Genomic DNA, 23,476 nt, shown 5'->3' with positions numbered 1-23,476 from the left:
CTTTGAAGGGCTGGATTCGTGGATAGATATTGTGTGAATTTGGTTTTGTCATGGAATACTTTGGTTTCTCCATCTATGGTAATTGAGAGTTTTGCTGCATATAGTAGCCTGGGCTGGTATTTGCATAAATCATTCTAATTCATAGTGGTTGAGCCGAGCTCATAACTCAGTGCTTAGTAGTTCATAAAGCAGTTGCTTCACTTCACATCCATGGCAGTGCTTTCCTGGCTGTGCATTTTCATCTATTCAGTGGTAGCAATAGCATTCTTGTAATGGTGCAACAGATCCCTTCTTTTCTATTTCCTTTCATTTCTAAGTATAACAACTAATCCTCAAATGTGTGGGTGCCTTCAAATGTGTGGTTTTGTACATGTATGTGTGCTTTTATGTGTGTGGGTGTAGGTGTGCGCCTATGAGCAAGACCTCATGTGCTAAGAAATGGAGAGATGTAAGATGTAACAGATTTGACGGGTCATCATGACAAATGTTTTTAAAACTAGTAACTAAACTGTTCGTCATTCTGTGCATTTTACTTGATTAATTTAACAATATTTTTATTTGCTGAGCAATTTAGTATACTGATAAAAGTATTTAATCTGTGTTTAAATTATTTGATGTTGATCTCTGTAAACACTAAATGTTGAAATGTTGAAAAGCAAATGGAATGACCGAGTATGGATTATGTCATTATAACCTTTGAAAAACTCTGCAATATTGGTTAATGAAAGGGACGTTCCCATGGTTTATTGAATAATAGCTAATGGCTTTGAATTTCTAGAGAGCTTTGTGGTGCTGAAATATGTTTATTACAAAAGGAAAACATTTCTAACAAAGTTCCTGTTGGGTAGATATCATCCACAGAAGAATACAAGTTTAATGAAAATTGTTCAGGAACAAGGTTGAAGAAGAAATCTAATATAAAGTGGGGCTCACTTCCCACTGTACTGACTCATGACAGTGTTTTGTGGCTTAAATTTCCACAGCATGAAGTGGGGTGATTCTGTGTTCTTATGTGATGATCTTACTAGATAGTAAAGGGAAAGAAAAACAGTGCTATTGATAAATAGTCATCAAGATGGTCAATTTTTATAGTGGGTACTATATATTTGAAGCATCTAGTCTCCATGCTGAGATTTTTTTCTGAGATGGTGCAGTAATTATCATGGAAACAGAACTCACTTTATTCATTCACCCAATACCTCACTTTCTTACAACTCATCTTGCCAAGAGCCATAGGGCGATACATAGCTACTCACATGTTAGCCGTTCCCATACTAAAGAAGAATGAGACTCAGTCCAAAGAAACCATATCATATGTAACCATGTCTTGTGACCGTTCAGGGCCCAGTTGTTACCAGGACTGCATAGCTTTGTGTGCTGTTCAGTGTGCAAGCACACAGGAGCAAACAAGTGTGAGAATTTCCTTTACATCCAAGATGGTATGTAAGACTAACAGGAAGCTAAGTGTGGTGGCACTTAGAGCCTTCCTATTTGTGTTTAAGATACAGCCACATATTTTGTGATTAAAAAATCTTCATATAAATAAGTTAGTTCCTCATGCACATTCTTGAGGCCTGTGCCAGATGGATTATGTCCTATGCTACAGTGACTGTTTAAGGATTTTTGTACTCATTTATTCCTTAGAAATGTCCGGATGACTCAGTACTTTGGGGCTTATGCATAGATAATGTGATATGGTAGATGAAAGGGTTTCATTCTCTTTGAGGTCTGATTTCCAGACTTTCCAATTAGTAGCTTTCACATTTGAAACCCTAACCCTAATCCACATTTAAGAAATGGCTTTCTGTATAGTCTAAAGGCAGAGACAACAAAGTGAATGGACCTTCTTTTTCATGTTTGATTAAGTGCCTTTCACTTTCTAGTCTTAAGGTAGTTCTCCAGTGGCAAAAAGGAGTACATATTTTGTACCCATTTTAAGAATTAGTTGACTTGGAGAAGAAAAGATATTAATAGGAGTTTGATAAGTACCATGTAAATTATCCAGGCAGCATGCTATAGATGTTAAAAGAGAAAGAGAACACTTATCCTATAGTGGTCATTGGAGACTTTGGAGAAGAAAGCAAAACTTGTATGATCCTTGCAGAATAGGACAAGGGTAAGTAAGTAAGTAGCATGCGCTGGACATTTCATTGGCTGAAGGTCACGGAGGTGAGGGTCCATTATGATTTTCTAATGGGACCCTGAACAGTGTGTGTGTGTGTGTGTGTGTGTGTGTGTGTGTGTGTGTGTGTGTGTATACATGTGTGTGTGCACGTGCTGCATGTGCCCGGAGGAAATGGGGAAATGGGAGAAATCACAGATTACATCTGGGGTAGTGATGAAATTTGTCCTAAAAGTTAAATGATAGACAGGGTAAGGTTTGGATAAGGAAGGAGGGGTTGACTTAAGAAAGAACCCTTGTTATGAAATAGTTGCTGGGGTCTGAACATGAAGTATTAGGGGCATGGGAGGCACAATGGGAGGCACAATGCCATCCGTGCCTGCCTGCATGGTAGAATTTAAAAAGGGAGGTTCTTGGGGAAAGCTTTAGTATGTCCAAGAAGAGACCTATTTACCTGCTTTAAATGTAAAGCCTTCCAGAGTGAGCATGGAAAATGCTTTCCAGTGCTTCAGGAGAAAGCCAACCTGAGCATAGGAACTGAAGAGCTGTGGCAGGGTCGTATTGCGAGAGTAAACCAAGTACCCATGGGAGAAGGTATGCCAAGTGGATCTGGCACTAATGTCCTTTCCCACTTGTTAAAGAGAATATGTGAACCAAAGAGCGTGGAAATGCGTTCCCAACCCAGTCAAGTTCCCTGGTGTTGAAAGCCCCATGTCATAGACTGAACACCACCCACAGCACCATAGAGTGGCAGGGATTCTGGCTCTGTAATTGCAAATCCTTGTGAACTTATTTTATTCTGATAAAGTGTCCCGATAGCTATCTTAATTATATACAGTTTTAGTCACCTTTAATAGACACTGTCCACTTGGGTGGACATAAAAGAATGTATGTACCGCATGCTATCGATCCGTGTTACATGTGTGTTCTTTCATTTAAACTGTCCCCTTTATACCATATAAATGTGCAGTTTTTCTATCCTGGTAGATTTGAATTGATTGTGGGCTAAGAGAAGTCCCCTGCTGGTTTCAGACCCATTTGTGTTTACTCACCAATGTATTGATTATTCATTCATTTCAGAGATTGTATTTGTCAGAGCATAGGATTAAGAATTCTTGGGAACATGCTATGTTGAAGAAGAAAATACACAGAAGTATTAGTGGAATACTTAAGACATTCATGGAAAATTATGAGAGCATGAGACAAACATTTGATCCCTGTTATGTGGAAGGAACCATGGTAGATATGGGTCAAGGAGAGGTCTGAAGTAGTTCACCGAAGAGTTGAGTCTTAAATCATATATGGTGGTTGCTATGCATACAGAAGTAAGGATAGAAAAATGACGTTACTGGGAGCAAAGGCAGCCTGTGCATAGGAGATCCTGTGTGCAAGAAAAAAATGAGGTAGTGTGGTATTGCCGTAGCAATAAACATAAACATAAATGAGTCTGAATAAACATAAACACAAATGGGTCTGAAACCAGCAGAGAACTTCTCTTAGCCCACAAACAATTCAAATCTACTGGAATAGAAAAGCTGCACATTTTCATGGTGTAAAGGGGACAGTTTAAATGAAAGCACACACATGTGACACAGTGAAGGTAGAGAGAGAGGTGAAAAACGGTATTGACCAGGAGGTGACTGGACAGACTTGTGTACAGTGCACATGAGCTGCATTCCCTGGTCAAGGCAAGGAGACTCCAGATCCACTCTACAGAGTCTGGTATGCCAGCATCTTAATCTTCAGTGCTCACTGGGAGAATGAATATATAGGAGAGGAGACATGTTGGCAGCTAGTCCAGAAAGAAAACATTCAAGATCTCAATAGGAAGCATTGTGGGAATGGAGAAGGTAGGCAAATCTGTGGAAACCTGAACCTGCTCTTCCCAGAGCTGCTCAGGAAGGAGCAGGGATGGTGCTGAGTAACTCGCTGACCTGCCTGGCATCTGATGATGTCACCTTGGAAAACACAAACTGGAAGACAATAGAGCAACACACTCAGGTTTCCTACATGCCTGTGATATATTTGGAACTAAGTTTAATTTTAAAAAGTGAGCAGAGATAAGTGAATGGAAAGAAATAACGTTATCTATGAAGGTCACCTAAGTACATCTCCTTGTGAAAGTAAGAAAGGAGTGGATGCACGCCATTGTTGTTGCTCACATTGTTGCTAATCCTTGGTTTATTCTCTATTCACTTGTTTAACTACCGCCTAGTGTTTGCATCATAATGTTGCCACAGTGTCAGTGGGAATGGGAATAAGTTAACCCGTGCTTTTGCTATTAGGAAAACATCATATTGGGCTTTTTCTCATTCTGATTCTCTTGCATTTAACTCCTAGCACCTTCTACTGGGAGAATTTCAAACAATGCACGTTCTTCAGGTACAGGGGCATCTGTGGGGCCTCCCCAGCCAAGTGACCAAGACACACTTGTGCAGAGAGCAGAGCACATTCCAGCGGGCAAGCGGACCCCTATGTGTGCCCACTGCAATCAAGTTATCAGGTCAGTCGGTTCGTTTTCAAGTTTTCTTCAAAGTACTTTATACTAATGTAGATCTTTTTAATGTTCTGTAACATGTAAAATTTTGTTAGTAAAAAATATTCTTGCTATCCTCTGTGTAATAGGATTACCATGCATATCCAACTATTTTGATGAAAAGTAACCCTGGGCTCCCTAAAATATCGTCAGTTAATTCATTTCTACAAGATCTAGAAAAATAATCATTAATGTAGTAGCCCTTCAGAAATATTAAAAATTTGAGGCTTGAAGGGACCCTGAGATCATTTATCTCAATGTTATTATTTTACAAATTATACAAATGAGGACTTTCATTTATTTGAAAAATAACTTGTAACATAAGAGAAAGAACTTTGAGCCCCGGAGAAAAGATTAGATTTTAAGCACTCAATCCATAAAAGTAGACCTTTGTATCTGTTCATAAGTGCCTTAAGTATTAGAATGCATCTTTTGAGCATTTTCTTGAAAAATCTATTTTATTGTCTCTTAAATTCCCGAAAGGGAAAATGCCCAGAGAATTTTTAAGCATATTGTACTACAGCTTATTAAAGCTCAATATCCTTCTGAGTGGCTTTTAAATGTTACGAGGTGTGCATGTGAATGCTGGTCGCAGACATCTCACCAGAGACCTTTGTGAGCTGCCTTGTTGGAAGTAAAAGCAGTTGCTTGAAATCCTTATACTGTCTTCTTTTTTAAACTGTCCTGTTTTGAAACAGTTGAAGCAATGGGGGCTATTAATGCAAATAAGCTTAAGACTAACATAATATTAATTACATTAATATTATTTAGCATGATATTTCTAGACAAATAATATGGAGGGTACAGTGAGCCAATGCTTTAAACACGAAGTATAAATAAATACCCCTCTTAACCTATCAGTAATTGGATACCATGTCAAGAACAAGATAAAAATAGATTAGCATTTTTACTTTAAACAGTTCATATGTGACCATTTAAAAATGTAGAAAAGCATAAGCCAAAAACCCATATTTATACACATCCTACCCCCGCCCCAAGTTACCCACTATTAGTTTTCTAGTTTATAATTCTTGGGGGAAGGCAAGGGGACGAAGGGTTAATGCAAGGTTTCACTTTACCCTAGAACTCGTTATGTACTCTAGACTATCCTTAGACTCACTGTGATCCTTCTGCCCAGACTTTGTGAACCACCTTGCCCAGCCTAGTTCACAAGTTTAAAACTTGTACATGGAAAACAAATATTGTCTTATAGAAATGGAATAGATTTTAATCGTTATTTTTCTTGTAAATTGTAATTATATCTTCTTCATAAGAATATGGCTGCCTGAAGATGGCCTAATCGGCCATCACTGGGAATAGAGGCCCCTTGGTCTTGCAAACTATATGACCCAGCACAAGGGAAGGCCCAGGCCAAGTAGTGGGAGTGGGTGGGTAGGGGAGCAGGGGCGGGGGGGGGGGTTATAGGGAACTTTCGGGATAGCATTTGAAATGTAAAGAAAGAAAATAAAGAAAGAAAAAAAAAAGAATATGGCTGCCTAAACATTATTTGATCAATGACAACAACATTCTAACACGGAAGAGGGAAATTTCATAAGGTCCTACCCTAGACAAAGAATTGTAGCCAACTAATTACTGCTGAAAGAGGAAGAATTAGTCCTAAGAGATGAACCCCTAATTGATTATCAAGTGTTAAACCCTGAAATCATGTATATATAAGCAACACTAAATGGGCTCAGCATGGTGAGTGAGTGTGTGTGTGTGTGTGTGTGTGTGTGTGTGTGTGTGTATGTATGTGTGTGTCGCAAGAGGAAACAGGGTATAGGAATTAGAGTTAGGTAAGAGATGTGGATAGATGATGTAATTATATTTTAATTAATTTTCTTGAGTAAGTGTTCAGTGAACTGAGGCATGACTGAGTTCAGTTAACTGGTTTTTATTCATTAGTTATTTTTCTACAAGTGCTTCTATAGGGCTATATTTTTACATAAATAATCTAATATAAAATCTAATGTAGCACTATTTTATCCTAGCTAGTAAAATACTGCTTTAATTACTATTATATATGTTAAATCTTTTGATTTAATATTATGAAATAATAATTATGAAATAAATACATATTCAACTAAAGAGATGAATGGCTGTCACTAACTGTCCCCTCATCTGTTGAATTTTATATTATTTTGTATTATGCAGCTCTTGTTATCATTGAAGCATTAAAGCTTCATTTACTAAGGAAGTAAGTAGGAATGTGGATTAGCTCATGTCAAGATCATGTAACAATAATTAGCATAGCACATTTGCCTGGTGCTCAAGTTCTCCAGCAGCTTGCAAGCCCTGCAGTCGGCTCAGAGCCCTGCTCAAAGCATAAATCCAGTTCTTGCCCTCGGTGACAGTATTACTTACCAAAGCAAGAAGGTGTTAGATCAAGTGACATTATCTGGGACACCTGTTTTTAAAATGAGCTGCAGTTGTAGACATACTACTTTCAACAGAATATTATACCCTGGCAAACTGAGAAACGTAAAGTTGAGTTTATGTTGTTAGTTTTCCATGAGTTTTTTTGTTTTTGTTTTTGTTTTGTTTTTAGAAGAGTTGCTTATTTTCAGGAAATGTAAAAGATGTGATATTAGCAACTGAAGTTTTTGTCTTCATAGGGAATACTTGCCCATACATTATTGATGATTTCATTTTGTTGTAATATTTAAATTTTTCATGTTTATTTGAATCTTGAGTTTATGACTATTATCCCTAACTTATACTCAAAGGCATTACTTTGACTAGTTACAAATGCATAAGGTATATATTTAGAAACTTTTCCTGAAGCTTTCAGTTTGTGATAAAATATTTTGAATTCAACTAAGGTGGACCTAGCATTTTGCCTTCTTTGATGTTTGTGAATGCATTTACTGTTTAAATGCAAGTGTAGGAGGAAGACATAGGGAAGGTGACTGATGTAATTCAGACCAGCCTCTGTTTCTTTGTGGAGCAATAGGCATATGAAGGAGCCTGCTTCTTGAGTGTCTCATTAAAATCAGTTGCTATCTGCACTGCACAGGGTTAACGGAACTGTTTATGTTTAGCATCTTAACATCTTTCTGAAAGAGGAAAGAATTTATGGTGCATGGACTTCTTCCTAAGTATAGAATGTTTGGACCGTAGTCATGTTTCTGTCATTCCATCTTTGCCTGCAACACATGAGAACAACATTCAGGCAATTCATTGTTTATTCCACTGAGAAAAGAGATTTTTGTATTACTGTGATGCTTTGCTTGGCGATTTTCAAAAGGAGAGCTGTCCTGGGTTGCCCCAAGGAGAAGCATGCAGAGCTTTTGCCTACTGCACCACCCTTGTCAGCTTCTGAACTCCTTTCAACTCCTGTATTTATAGGGCTTTTTTATTGTCCCTTCTGGTTCAGGTTTTATTTGAAAATAAAAGGTTTCCTGGCTTAATGTATCAGCTGCTGAATGTAAGAAAACAACTAAAAACATTGGTTAAGATTTATAGGCAAGATACAAACCAAGACTTTACTGTTTGTGATAGAGACAAGAAAATGAGAGCAGAAGGGTCTGCCATGTGTGTTTGCGATACAGTATCACCATTGAGATCCTGGGTGGCTGACAGTAGGTAGTGGGTTCTTAAATATTCCAGATGTTGTGTAAAGTCTATATCGACATATAGATACATTGATGCTACGTATCAGTACATACGTAAAGAAACTGAAGAACAAACAACTCACAATTGTCAGAATTGGTTAGATTGTAAATAATAGTAAGGGAGTTTAGTTCAGATCCATCTAACTCCATTTGCTTCGTATCTGTAACAACCACTATGTAGGAGAATGCTTACAATTATTAAAATGACAAAAGGAAGTATAGAACTACAAAATAAAAATCAAAGGAAGCTAAGCAAGAAAATAATAAAGCCAGCTGTTTGGTAAATATGATTGATATTGCTTGAAAGCATTATTGGGAAAACTCTAAAGTGGCTTCAGAGTAACTCCATGAAATGCATTCCTAGTAAGACTTCAGCTGAGCAAACTGGCTCTTAGATTCTTACGAAGAAACTCACAAAACCGGATGGGAGTGTTGGGACTTGAATCCATGTCTGGTTATGAACTACATTTATTAATCAATTCGTTAAATGTTTACTTAGCCACTGCTTTCTTTTTCTGAAAACGTAAATGGTCAGGTCTCTTTTCCAAAAGACCAAAAGGGAGCATGGCCAAAGTTAACAGTTAAGATTCAGATGTCCCTCAATAGAGGAATGGATGCAGAAACTGTGGTACATTTACACAATGGAGTACTACTCAGCTATTAAAAACAATGAATTTATGAAATTCTTGGGCAAATGGATGTATCTGGAGGATATCATCCTTAGTGAGGTAACACAATCACAAAAGAAGTCACTAGATATGCACTCACTGATAAGTGGATATTAGCCCAGAAACTTAGAATACCCAAGATACATTATGCAAAACACAAGAAAACCAAGAAGGACGACCACTGGGTGGATACTTCATTCCTCCTTAGAATAAGGAACAAAATACTCATGAAAGGATATAGGTACAGAGACAAAATTTAGAGCTAAGATGAAAGGATGGACTATCCAGAGACTACCCCATTCGGGAGTCCATCCCATCATCAGCCACCAAACCTAGATACTAATGCTCATGCCAACAAGACTCTGCTGAAGGGACCCTGATATTGCGGNCTCTTGTGAGGCTATGCCAGTGCCTGGCAAACACAGAAGTGGATGCTCATAGCCAGCTATTTAATGGAACACAGGGTCCCCAATGGAGGAGCTAGAGANAGTACCCAAGGACCTGAAGGGGGCTGCAACCCTGTAGGTGGAACAACAATATGAACTAACCAGTACCCCCTGAGTTTGTGTCTCTAGCTGCATATGTAGCAGAAGATGGCCTAGTCAGCCATCATTGGGAAGAGAGGCCCCTTGGTCTTGCAAACTTTATATGACCCAGCACAGGGGAATGCCAGGGCCAAGAAGTGGGAATGGGTGGGTAGGGAAGCAGGGGCGGAGGGAGGGTATAGGGAACTTTTGGGATAGCATTTGAAATGTAAATAAAGAAAATATCTAATAAAAAAACATTAAAAAAAAAGATTCCTGAATCAGTTGACTCAGTGTAATGCTCTTTTGTACAGCATTCTGGGCTTTCTAAGTTATTTCACATGTGTGTTGTAAATAGATAAACATACAATTAATATCTTTATTGAGTCGAGGGAAAAATAGCTTAAGCAAGTGTGGCTTACTCTAACAGTTATGGCATTATATTTTGTTCATTCACTGAAATATACTATTAGTGTGTGTCAGAGTGTCTACACATCATCTTCAGCACTTGGTCAAACAGATCATGTCAACTCTGGCTTAGCCTTGTGTAGAAGTCAATACAATACATTCCCTTAATTCAGATTCCTAGAACAAAGTGAAAGCTCAGAATGCCCGTGATAAGCTAACTAGCTGGTCTGGCTGAGAACTCAGCAGTAAATACAGTGGCGAGTGATCAAGGAAGATAGCAATATCAGCTTTGTGCTTTTGTACATGTATGCATAAGTGTGCAGTTACCACATAGAGCTGCATCAAAACACATGAGAAAACAAGCGTGCACACCCTCGAGTGACACACACACACACACACACACACACACACACACACACACACACACGGAAACCTATAATGCTAGCTAGCCTTCTGAATTACAAAGAGGACACAGAAGTGAAATCATGGGTAAGGCCACTCAGAGTGAAGCTAGTGTTGAGACGTGGCCCACAAGCAGCCTCCCCATTTGGATTATGGGTTGGTTGTTTGTTTTTGTTTGGTTTGGCAATCTACTGTTCATTGTGATTTAAAAAAAAAATAGGGAAGTCTAAACTGCTTGCTGCAGAGTGTGGTGGGATTGCTTTTAAGGATCCCATGTGAGCCTGACCCTATGTGCTCTAAGAGGACCCTCACCAGCATAAACTTCCAGAAGGATGCATGCCATGAAGCTGTTTCCTGTAGCGACTGTCGATACTGGCTGATGTATCACACCAAACATGACTCATAGAAGGAATGACTCTCTGAGGCTTAGGTCTGGTCCAGTGCTGTGATTCATAGAGCCCCATTCTCTAGTGGTCTGATTTGACCCTAAGACATACTTAAGAAAATCTAGGAAACAGAGTGTATGTTCCTTACCCAGGTATTAGATGTCTGCCATCCTCCCCTCCCAGAGGAACTCCTCAGCTATTTGGGATTAGGGATCTTCAGTTTTAATCCAAGCCTGCACAACATCCACATTTGAGCAGAATGCAGTCTGCAGCTGAACTGACTTGTTTTGAAAACTGAATAACCACTAAGGACGCTGGACTCAACCTAGCATTGCAAAAATGTTGGAATGTGTTTTAGAGGCCATATAAAATGTGATGTAAACCCCAAAATCCTATTGTACTCTACTTTATAATTTTTATGACTTATACATTCAGATACCTAGCAAGTGGAAAAGCTTAGAACACTTAGATTATTTTGTTTAGCTTTGAGAATGTAGCTTCTTGATGTATCTTTGGTAAAGTACTTGCCAAATATATACTGAGAAAAATTAATGAACTAACTTGTATAGTAAGACTGTTTATAAAGCAGTTATAAAGGGGGGGGGTAGCTGACTAGAGGTAATAGATTTATTTACAGTAGGTGACACACTGCCGCCATTTCTTTTTCTTTTAGAAAGAGTTAACCAATGCCTTCCTTGTTAGTCATTGCAAAACTATTCATGAAGTACAACCCTGCCTACCCTTAAGCTTTAGTAGTAATGCACTACTTACCTCTAATATGGCAAAGTCACATGAACAAAAATACCACCAAACTCTTAATAAACAGGTGAAGAAAAAGTAAAACTAGAAAATACTTCACATGCTTCACAGAAAAAAATTCATTTCCATCAGGGTTTTCTGCTGCCTAACTTTTGCAGAATTGAGAGCTAACTCTGAGTAAACACTAGTGTTTCTCTTAAGAAGCTTAGTGTGTGCATTTGGGTATGGTGGCACCAGACTGTTGGTTGTGGGGAGCAATTACCAAAAGAAACAAACGGAGAGAGTTTTTTCTTTATATGCATGTGCTGGTGTGTGTGAGTGTGCTGGTGTGTGTGTGTGTGTGTGTGTGTGTGTGTGTGTGTGTGTTCTATAGAGTGTATGTGAGTACACGAGTGCATGTACCCATGTGTGCGTATGCAGAGGCCAGAGAAAGACACTGCATGTGCTAAATCTGTCTCTGCTTTATTGCCTTGGCCCGATCTTTCTGGACCAGAAGCTCCCCTCTCTGACGTGCCACAGTACTCTCAGGTTCCTTCTTTGCAGCTCTAGATGTGGCGTCATGGGCACATGCAGCCATGCCCTGTGAGATAGCTATTAAATAGCAGATTTGTGTTGTCGCAGGTTAGAAGCTGTTCTGCGTGATGATTTTTCCCATGATGTACTGTTGGGAGTCTGCCTAGAAGTCCAGTACTACATGATTGCCGATAATGTCTATGATCATTCTGTGATGCTGGTTTATAGTAGTCAAATTGAAAGCAGAGTCTCAGTTGACTAGCACACTGGGGAATAGAAGCATCAGCCCCTAGCTCAGTCAGTAATTTTTTGATGTTTGCCGTATCTTTTGAATACTCTCTGGCCTTGCCACTCCATCTGTTGAACTGAGTTATAATAATTGCCCTGGTCCATCTCACAAGAATGTTGTATGAACAAATTAGATAAGTGTAAAAGTGCCTTGGAGGTAAAGCCATTCGATGAATATGATACAGCTACCAAAAAGTGTGTTACAGAGGCTAGTCTGCTTCATCTCCAAAGGCTTCTAACTAGATAAGACTTCATAATGGGTTCCTCTTAAGTAAACCAAACACACCTTATCATTTCACGATTGTAGTATTTAGGGGGAAAGATCTCTATACAAACATTTGATAAAAAAATATACATTAAAATCAGTCATAGCTGAGCATGGTGACATTTATACCTACAATCCCAAGCATTTGGTAGACTAATTCAGGAAGATCATGAATTTGAAGCTGCCTAGGGCTACCAATTAATTAATTTTCAGGTCAGCTTAGGATACAAAATAAGCTCTTGTCGCCTACTCCCACCCCACCCCTCCCCCTAAATCTGTCCCATTTAGAGAAGGGGAAGAAGGGATTGGTAGACATTAGGTATAAATCTTGAATTATGCAAGCTAAAAATGATTTCTGTAGAACAGCATGCCTGTGTGTGGTAGTGTTGGCATGCATAGTTAAATACAGTTTGAGGGTAGATCTCGTGTTTAAATGTTCTTAATGAAATGAATTTTAAATTAGTCATATTGGAATGAAATAAAACCCTTCCAATTGGCATCAAACAACTGATAATGTACAGCTCAGTTTCTGTGGTCAATTTAGAAGGTGAATTTGAAACATTTAATAAAGTTGTGAAATAAGTATATTGCATCATATGTAAGGAGGAAAGACTGACTCTTCTCAGGAAATCATTATTTTTGAGGATCTAACATTGCCAAACTGACAATTTTTTTTCCATTTTCCTTTTGTCTTATAACATGCTATTGTGATGGCCTCTTCTCTATCCCAGTCAGCATTCTCCTCTCAGTCATAGTGACACAGACAGAAGGACTCACTGCAACTCGGTCCTAAGAAGGAAATGGAGCAGACAGCTAACTAGACATATGTGAAAAGGGGTTCCTCCCAAGACAACCCCAAAAGCTTTCATATTTGAGTCAAATTGGTCTCTTTCTTTTCTGGCAGGGGACCTTTTCTTGTGGCTCTGGGGAAGTCCTGGCATCCAGAAGAATTTAACTGTGCTCATTGCAAAAACACAATGGCCTACATAGGCTTTGTAGAGGAGAAGGGAGCACTATACTGTGAGCTATGTTATGAGAAGTTCTTTGCTCCTGAATGTGGCCGGTGCCAGAGGAAGATCCTTGGAGTGAGTATTTGAAACTACTTCTTCCTTTTTAGTACCTCTTAAAGCCATGTAGATCTTGTAATAAAAACTTTTCATTATTTTTACTTTTTTCTTCTTGCTTTATCAGCCGTCTTTGCTTTCATTAGTAGTATTTATTATTGAAAAAACAAAACTAAACTAGACAAAACTAAACTGATATATTCTAAAGAATATATCAGACTCATGGGGTTAGTTGTCTTTGGTTTTGTCTTACTGCGTACTGGCGTACCTGGCGAAAGTCTACCTCTATGGGAAAAATAGCTGACTGTGGGTGTGCTACCTCAGCAGGACCTTGTTTGCTCAGGAATAAAGAGGAATAAAGAGGAATAAAGAGGTCACTCAGGATCACACATACGAGCTCTCAGAACCAACACCTTTGCTGGCTTAAATTAAATTCCATAGCTTTTATAAGAGCAGCTTTCCCTACTTGTCAGAGTTCAAGCACAGGCCACTGATCTCATGAAATATACAAAATATGTAAAATGTGAACCTTATAATATTTTTATTTGAATGGATATAGTGTTTAAAGTGTGACTTCAGTTATAGAAGTGAAAATGTGATAGGAAAAGCATTTCATGCTGTACTTTCCGTGGCAAAAGAACTTAATAAATAATGATGAATAAATGTATATCCCGTCATGTAACATCCAGTTATCAATGACATCGTAAGAGTCAGGCACCTACTGTAGGTGACCAGTAGTGGGAATTTGATTGTTACAAGAAACCAATGTTCTTGGCTTTAATTCTACCTACTCCTCTTAATATGGAATACAAAAATGAAACTCTAGAAAAATGTGATTTACTGAGGACATGCTTAAGTAGGTCTGAAACTTTAAAAATAGTTTTACTTGTAAGTATGCCTCTTGACCTATTTCTATGGTATCATTTTATACACTGTTTGTCATAAAGTAGTATAATGGCTAGCCTGTTTCTTCATAAATGCTTATAGATAACCAGTTAGTAAACTATATGTTAATATACCATGTTAGTGAATAAAAACATTCTTTGTATCAGAGAATAATTAATAAAAGTCAATAATAGTTAAAAGCCATAAGATTCCAGGAGGAGAAAGAAAAAAATTCCTGTGGTATTAAGGATTCTTTGGAAATTACTTTTTTAATTGCTTTACCTCTTCTCAACTTAAAGGAACAATTTTTGGAAAGCTAACAACCCCAAACCTCTTAATGATTAAAACGCCTCCCAAATCTTGCATCTTGGAGTATTTAGCTAGAGGCCATTGTGGACTAGGACCCTTGCTTTTGTGATGCACATGTTACTCAGTGGAGTAAACGAGTAGTATAGACATGGCTGAGTCCCAAAGCTGATCACTCAATGAGCTGATCAGGTTATACTGATTACATTATTGCTTCCATAATACACTGGAGCTGAAGCTTGTTTTAGTTTTTAAATGTGTCCCCCTCTTCCATGGCATTTTCAAGATAATGTCATGCACATTTTTTGAGTTAATGCGTCCTGACACCCTTTGAAAGAAAGCAGAATGTGTTATAGCAACTACTTGTGGTATACTTCCCTATTCACTCTGTGTGTGAAGGTTAGTAATAGTGATTATTCTTTCAGTTTATGGATTTGTATTTATGAAAAGTACACATATCATAATAGCTTCTAGTGACGTCTGAATCTGCCACTGGGCGTCTCTTGATTCTTTGAAAAGTTCAAGACAACTATGAAATCCTTGTCTACTTTGAGTTAGCATATTACACCAATTGGAGTGAATATTGGTATGTGTATTGTGCTCTTTCTTTAAATCCACCTACCTTTCTGTAACAGGAAGTCATCAATGCTTTGAAGCAGACCTGGCATGTGTCCTGTTTTGTGTGTGTGGCCTGTGGAAAACCCATTCGTAATAATGTTTTCCACTTGGAAGATGGCGAGCCCTACTGTGAGACAGGTAAGACAGCAGGCCGTGAGAGCCTCAGTTAAGAATGAGGCTGAGACACTTCCATTGCTGTAAAATTGGAAGAAAAGTTAGGACCAACAAGCTTTCATAATTCTTTTAGAGGTATTACATATTACTCTAAATATATAGCAAAACAACAACAATAATAATAATAACAACTGTTTGTGACTTTGTCAAGACAACATTTCCAACTTCTTATGATCATTAAGAAGATTAGCATTTCTTAATAGGAAAAACATTATGTTTGAAATCTCCAATTGTTTATAGATATAAGTTCTACCCAAAATATACTCAAATTATAATAATAATTACCAAGTGCTTGTAGACATAAGTAATGTTCAACATTCGGATGTTACTGCTTTGCTTTCTAAAGCCACAACCATGAAAATAAATGTGAAATCCTTTGCTACGTTTACCAAATAGAAGAGTGATCCTGGCTTAGATTGCTCCCTGATAAAGTTATTCTTAATAATGTTGGTTCCAAGCACCTGTCTCTTCCATTTGTTTTCTCATCTCAACACCCAGAACTTCCCTTTCCTTTGCACATGTACAGTGAGCTTTCTTACCTTTTATTCTTTAGTCAGATATTGCTTCCACAGTGCATATTTGAAAATAGGAAGCATACATTCCTTTATTCTGCCTGTATTAACTACCATTAACTGCATTCCACTGTTGAGTTTCAATCTTATTTTAGATTCAAATCACAAGTGTGGTCCTAGAAGAAGGGCGTTTTGCACCGTGGTGAAGCTCAGGAAGCCATCAGCTCTTGTCTGAAGCTGGGGCAGCATCACTTGCCTGTCTGCTCATGCTACTCTGTTTCTCACCTTCCCTTCAACCTCTTAGCTAGGGAGGGCTTGGCTCTACTCCAGGCTGTCCACCAGGAAACCCCAGAACCTCCAATAAAATACTCCGTGGGTTGTTAGCAGTAAACTTGCCTGTCAACTGCTTAGCTTTCTCAGACTATGCCATGTTTTGCAGCTATTTTTTTTTTCTGAAGAGAGACTTGGTTTTCGTTTAGTTGATTGGCTAGATCATGAGTTTTAGCAGCTTTGTAAGAACTCTAGGTGTGACAAAGCATAAACATCTACCTAGCCTGTGATGTTTAATATAGTTTTAAAGCAATCATGACATAAAGCTAATGCCTTACCTGCAGAGGGGGAATTATGATCTAATTTTTATTCTTTTTCCTTAACCTTCAACCAGTCTTAGCAACGTTCCCATCTCAGTAGATGGCTGCACAGTCCACTGTCAAGGCCTAGGATTTTTCTCTTTCTCTGTTCTTCCAGAACCCAATCTAACAAGTAATCTCTGGCATTCCACCTCCAGAGGGTATTTGACAAGCATCTCCATCCATCTGCAGTGTCACCACCATGTCCAGCTTGTTCTTTCTCTGTCCCTGGACATCCCACTAGCAGCCGGGGAGAAATCAGGGCACTGTGAACAGTGCCAGTCAGACTGTGCTTGTGTCCTGAGAATGACACTGTCCTCCTTGCTAGAACCTGTGTTGTGGGTTTTCATCTGCTGTCCCTTTACATCTTGATCTCAGATTTAACCCACACTTTATCCCTTTGTTATTTCTGAACATGGCTAAGATTTTATTTCTGATTCCAGCGCCTTCCTACTTACAGTTTCTCCTGACTAATCTCAGTGTGATTCTCCCAGTTTCATCATGACTGGTAGATTTCCCTAACCTTCTTGTGTAATGTAGTGTATGCTCCCTAATCAGTCTCTAACACAGCACTTGTTTGTTTGTTTATTTGTTTGTTTTTGCCTCATCACACTTATCACAGTCTTAGCCAAAGTCCCCTGAGATGAGCATCCACACCTGTCCTTTATGCCAGTGTACCTCTGCCCAGTAGAGTGTCTGGATGTGATAGAGTGTCTGGATGTGACTTCAACGCTTGGTGCTGAAGCATGTTAGCATCACGCTGCTCATTATAGAATCCCTCCCCTCTAACTTCAGCTATATTGACAGTACTAAAGGCCAAAACTTGGATCATAGGCCAACACAACAGTGATGGAATTTCATCAGAGAGAATAAAAATATGGGAAAGAAAATTCATACATCTCAAGCATTATTATTTAGTAATAAAGAAAGGACAAGGACCCACTGCAGAGGTTGTCCTGTCTCCCATCCAACCCAGTGAGGAAATCCTTACCAAGCTGCCCCACCCCTGGGAGATAATGTGTTCCTCATATCCATCTCAGTTTAACCTTTGTAGCTCATTTAACTTCATTGTACCACTGTTTCCTGTGACCTGCAGTTCCAAAGCCTCACCATGTTTAAATTACATCTCTCTCTTTACTTGATGCAGACTACTATGCCCTTTTTGGAACAATATGTCGTGGATGTGAATTCCCCATAGAGGCTGGTGACATGTTCCTGGAAGCTCTGGGCCACACTTGGCATGATACTTGCTTTGTGTGCTCTGTAAGTAAACTGCACTGCCCTGGTCAAAACTTAGTGCTTGATACACCAGGGTTGCGGGAATACTGGGGCCAGCTCTCAGGTGAGGAGAGGGAAGACCTCTGTTAAGGGGAGCCTGGAGGGGGGGTGCAACATTTGGGATGTAAATAAATAACTGATATTTTAAAAAATGCTTAGTGCTTAATGGGAATAACAGCACTTTGTTTTTTCCATTCCTCAAAGCTAAGGAACAGTGGTTTTTGATGTTCTTAAAAGTTGATTTGGAATTATTTGGCATATAATAAGATTTTACCCTTTAATGTATTTTTGTCTCTAAGGAGAAGATATTTTTTCTTTCTTTTTAATATGAGTTAATTTCCTAAATTCTTTTATTAAACAATTTAAGGTATTTTTTTTACATATTAGATATTTCTTAAATGGAAAAGAAATTATAAAATAACTAGAGAGCCAGCAAGATGGCTCAGTTTTCTTCCTGACTGAGAGATAGTTCATGGATTTTCTTTTCTTTTCGAAACTATGAACATGGAAAAAAAATCGCCTATTCACTTGCTTTTTTTCAGTGCTTTGGAGTTTGATTTTATTTATTTTTATGTATATGTATGTGTTTGTATGCTTATGTGTATGTTCATATGTCTACATTTTTGTGGAGACTGAAGGACAACCTCAAGTGTCACTCTGACCACACTGGCCACGTTCTTTGAGACAGAGTTTCTCATGGCCTAGAACTCACCAGTTAGGCTAGAGCTTCTGGTGAGAGATCCCGGGACCCTCCTTTTCTCACCTTCTCAGTCTTGGGATTACAAGCATGCATGTACCACCATGTGTACATGGTTTCTGGGGGATAATACTCAAGTGTTTTGTTGACTTAGCTATCCCCAACAGCTTTTTGTAGAGACATGGTCTCACTTCGTACCCTGACTGGCATAGAACTTGCTATATAGATGAGGTTGATCTTGAACTCAGAGAGATCCACCTGCCTCTGCCTCCAGAGATCTGGAATGGAAGGTGTGCATCACTGTACCTAGTGTTCTGGGTTGTGTGTGTGTGTGTGTGTTGTGTGTGTGTGATTAAGATTAACATTAGCATAAAATAATTTTTATAATTTAGAAAGCTAATATTCAGTAAAGCTGTTTCATGCCAGTATTTGATTTCTGTTAGATTTAATCTTATCTAACAGTGTTTGATACCCAGCACATAAAAGAATTAGGTAAAGATGAAATCAAATGATTTCTCCAACCATTACCTTTGAGATGATTCTTATTTTTATTTCATTCATCTTTTAGACTTCATAAAGTTTATAAAAAGAAGCTTTTGCATATTTTCCTTCTCAGGAAGGTCTTCTCATGAGCACTGTCACTTGCAAGACAGCAGAAAGAACAGGAAGACAAAAGTGTGGGTAACCTGACCACAGAACCACTCACCAGGCAGGCACTGCCCAAGGCGTTCACTGGAGAATCAAGTTAAATCAGTTCCTTCATGAATGGATAGTTTATTCAGGAAGTAAATTTAAAACCAGCCTACTGGGGCTGGAGAGATGGCTCAGTGATTAAGAACACTTAACTGCTCTTGCAGAGGACCCAGGATTGACTCCCAGTATCTATGTCAGGCAGCTGACAACCAGGGCCCTCTGGGTGCCCAAGACACCTGACTCATGCACATACCATACTCAGATGCACACACATAATAAAAGATGAACAAATAATAATAACAAGAATCTATGGCCTGTGTGTTATAGGACAGACTGACATTGGGTTTGGCAAAGGAATTAAGCTATGATTCTTTTGAATGCTTTAATTCTCTATAAAAGGAAACAGATTTTTAAAAAATTGGTTAGAATTTGTATACTTAATGTGACTTTTGTGTATTAAAATTTTCATTGGGATGAAGTGTTTTCTTCTTAGTAAAGAAAAGCAATCATCTGTTATCTAAATAAATCAGACTGTGTTCTAGAAAAAAATCACTCTTTGCTTTTCAAAAATGACATAAAATGTCATGGTAATCATGAAGGATCAGTGTGTCTCACACAACTATCTAAAGAACTTGTAATGTTGCTCATTGGGGGCAGTCACTTCCCGTTGGAGTGATTTGATTTAAATAATGCTATTTTAAATAATGCTTCTTCTTCTTCTTTTTTTTTTTTTTCAGGTGTGTTGTGAAAGTTTGGAAGGGCAGACATTTTTCTCCAAGAAGGACAAGCCACTGTGCAAAAAACATGCTCATTCTGTGAACTTTTGAAAATCAAAGGTTCCAGGAAAGAGAAGAAATTTGAAGAAAAATGAGGAAAATTAAAATTACCATTTAATATTTAGTTTAATATTTATATGGAATTCTCAAATAACAATAGCCCTGAATAAATAACAATAGCCTGACTCTAACATTAAAAATCAAATCTGAGAAAAGGTTTCGCTTTAGAAAGCCACAGACAGTTTGGCGTTTATTATGAATTGCCAGTATTTCTGCCTATGAAATAGCTTTTATAAAAATCAATTTCCTGGCTATTAAGTTCATTTTAGAATAAATTAGCAAAGGATTACATTTTAGAATTAAAATCCCTAGCCTCTACGCCGAAATAATACTTTGGGGGGCGGGTAGTAGCTATAAGAATCCACAAAAGGCAATAAAAGTGCCTTAAACCTTATTAATAAGAATAATTGTTTAATAAACCCATTTTATCTTTAAAATAGTAAGTAGAAATTTAAATGAATTTTATGAGTAGGCGGTAACTTTTCTGTTTAGTGAGTGCACTTGCTTTGGTCTTATCATTGGTCTTACCTTTCAGTAAGATGGGCCATGGAAATTCTTGATCAAAGTGTGTCATGCCAGTAAGAGATTTTTGTGATCTCTTCTTATGCTCTCCCAGATGCTGGCCGCTCTTCAGATGGAGCAGTATGTTTGCGTTGTGTATGGCTGCCTGGTCTATACTGCCATGCTTTTCATCCTTATGCTGAGATGAAGATATTTCAATAGCGTTAGGCTCTAATAGTTTTGCCTCCTTTTTAGAAAAGGGTAGGTAGAAGATAAAGGAATTATGGGAATAAAGCCATTGTAAGTAGACAGTTAAAGAACCACTTCCCACTTTCAGATAATGAACTGACTGATTTCTACATCTATGTCTCTAACTGAAGGTTCAAAACCTCCTTGCCCGGTATTTTTTTTTTTTTTCCCTTTTTGGATTGAGGATTATGATAAGAGCCAACTGTATGTTGCCACTGTGTTTCTGCTTATTTGGAGTTGTTTGGGGATTTTGATCCTTGTTTTTTGTTTGGGATTCTTTTCTATCAGTAAGTAAATCCCCTCCAGCTGTGTGATCGCTGAGTTAGACAACTTTTGGTCTCTGGCCTTTGGTAGTAAGGGAGAACCATGATGCAGTTCTCACATGGTCCTGTCATCTGTTCCTCATGAGTGGGCACAGCATCATGCAGGCACCGCCTGTAGTCAGGAGAGGGACTTCGAGACAGCCGTGTAGCGTGCCCTCACTACCTAAGGAAAAAACAAATGATGGTGTTTCACGTTTTCTTTGTTTCTACAATGAGTAAAAGTGCGAGATCCTGCTGAGTTACAGCTTAAATCTGTGGGGACAAGGTGCTTTCAAAATCCAGATAGAGTTCCCAGGTTCCTGCTGCCCCATCACCCAAGTGTACTTGTGCATCGTGTGTGTGTGTGTGTGTGTGTGTGTGTGTGTGTGTGTGTGTTAGAGAGGATGTCTTAGACTACAGTATTTGTTTAACCTCCCTAAGAACTTTCAAGGCATCTGTCCTGAAAGCTGCTAATGTATGGTCTAGTGAATTTATATTGTATGCAGATAGTAATGTACTCGGGGATCCATGAACAGCAAGGGGGTCCCGCATTGCAAACCGGAAGCTTCTCCAGTGGCAGCCCAGGTTGCCTCCTCCCCTGTGCTTGTAGGGAGGCAGGAAGTGTCTTCAGAAGTCAGTTGCTGGGGCTCTGTCCGTCAGGTCTTTGTGCTGCAGCGGTGATCAGTATCAGACTTGATAACTTGTGGGTGTTGGTTCAGGTTTGGGGGTCAGGCTTTGGCTTTATGCGACAAAATAAGTTGGGATTTTGTTTTGATGTGGTAGTTTTGTTTTGTCTTTTAGATGATCTACAAAGATAATATTTGAAAACTCATTGGTATTTGCATACTCAAAGGCTTTTCTTTGACTTGGAGTTTTGTTCTTTCCCTAAGGATATCAATTTTATTAAGCCTTTATTTCTATGTGTTATTTGTCAAGCATAAGACTGCATTCTGTAATGCTGGATTTCTCTAAATTTAATTTGTAAAAAGGCTAGTGTGGCTTGGTAATTTGGCAATGTGTCTGTATTCTTTGCCTGTTTTATGGCAAGTTGTATATCCATTCCTACAACAGTGACCTCTGGGAGATGAGTTCTAACTGTAGCCAGAAGCTCTGTCTGCATTGGGGATTGCTAGGTTTTGTTTACCAGCGTGGGTCTGTAGATGCCTGGCCCAGCATGTTACCCTTCTGGCGAGCTCCCTGGGTAGTCATTACAAGTCTTCTGTGTCAGTAGCATTGCTTTTTCACTACCAAGTTTTCACCATAGAACCCTGAGATGTATGTTTAGAAGGCTGCACTCGATAAAGCCCAGATGGAAACCATAGTGCATGACTATAAGTCCCTCATCCAATTTCTCATTGTTCCACTTTGATGGGCCCAGATTGATACTGTTTCTCTAATTGTTCGGTCTGACTGCTGCCTGTTGAAGTAGTAATGTGCTTCTGTTCCTGTGATTCCATGTTTTCCAGGGGTCAGGTTACCTTCCCCGTGTAAAACTGAAGCCTAATTATTTGGCCATGGTATTAAAACAAAAGTAACCATTTGTTTACAAAAGATTTGTAAACAAAATCCTTTGACTATTGATATAAAACTATGTTTTAAATTATCTACAACAAATGTATTCTTTCCAAGGAACTTGAGGTTAGAAGCACTTCCATAGAAAAGTAATTACCATAGCAGGAATTCAGTGTAACATTAATACTTTCTTGCATTTGCAGTTCAGTCATCTCCATTGGAGCAGAGGCAAACACATGAGATAGTCTCACACAAATGTACCCTTATTTCAGTCTGTCCCTCACCTCCAGTGTTTGAGGTGTTGGACGCTTATGTGTAATATGTTGAAACTGTCAGTTGCTGTCTTTTCCTTCTTCGCATTTTAAAGTTTGTGTATAGCTGCTCTTTTGCTTTTGGATCTATTTTTAATTAAAAAAAATCACATGAGAAATGTAATCTGTATAGTAATACTTTAATAAGCACATACTCAATAAACAACTGCAATGATGTTGACAGCATGTCTGGCTTTTTTTTTCCCCCTCTCTGGGTGCTCTGTGCTTTCACTTAAGTGAGCATGGGGAAGTCATGTTTCATCATCACAGGACTGGAGTCAACCCCTGACAAGTCTCTACCACTGTGTTGGCCAATCCTGGTGCCCTAAACGTTTGAAAATACTGCTTTTACTGTATTATCTACCTTCTACTCTTTGCATGTACAATATGTATAGGACTTGTTTGCAAATTAGTAGATAAGCTG

General features: G+C 38.6%; 1 protein-coding gene across 6 annotated transcripts in view; it reads left to right on the top strand.

Moving 5' to 3' along the window:
- Window positions 1-23,238, top strand: part of Pdlim5 (PDZ and LIM domain 5) — a 160,782-nt gene extending 137,544 nt beyond the window's left edge. For 3 of the 6 annotated variants that reach the window (XM_021197106.1, XM_021197100.1, XM_021197101.1), the window contains 5 exons: window positions 4,463-4,625; window positions 13,390-13,570; window positions 15,376-15,496; window positions 17,821-17,936; window positions 20,079-23,238. In XM_021197106.1, coding sequence (XP_021052765.1) covers window positions 4,463-4,625; window positions 13,390-13,570; window positions 15,376-15,496; window positions 17,821-17,936; window positions 20,079-20,168 — 671 coding nt within the window. In that variant the 3' untranslated portion in view covers window positions 20,169-23,238. The remainder of the gene's footprint in view (window positions 1-4,462; window positions 4,626-13,389; window positions 13,571-15,375; window positions 15,497-17,820; window positions 17,937-20,078) is intronic. The other 3 variants (XM_021197105.2, XM_021197099.2, XM_029537576.1) reach the window with 1 other exon arrangement.
- Window positions 23,239-23,476: the final 238 nt, after the last annotated feature.

This window comes from Mus pahari, chromosome 4, assembly GCF_900095145.1.
Source record: "Mus pahari chromosome 4, PAHARI_EIJ_v1.1, whole genome shotgun sequence".
NCBI lineage: Eukaryota > Metazoa > Chordata > Mammalia > Rodentia > Muridae > Mus > Mus pahari.
Note: the sequence above shows the minus strand (reverse complement) of the source record. Positions and strands in the feature narration are given on the sequence as shown.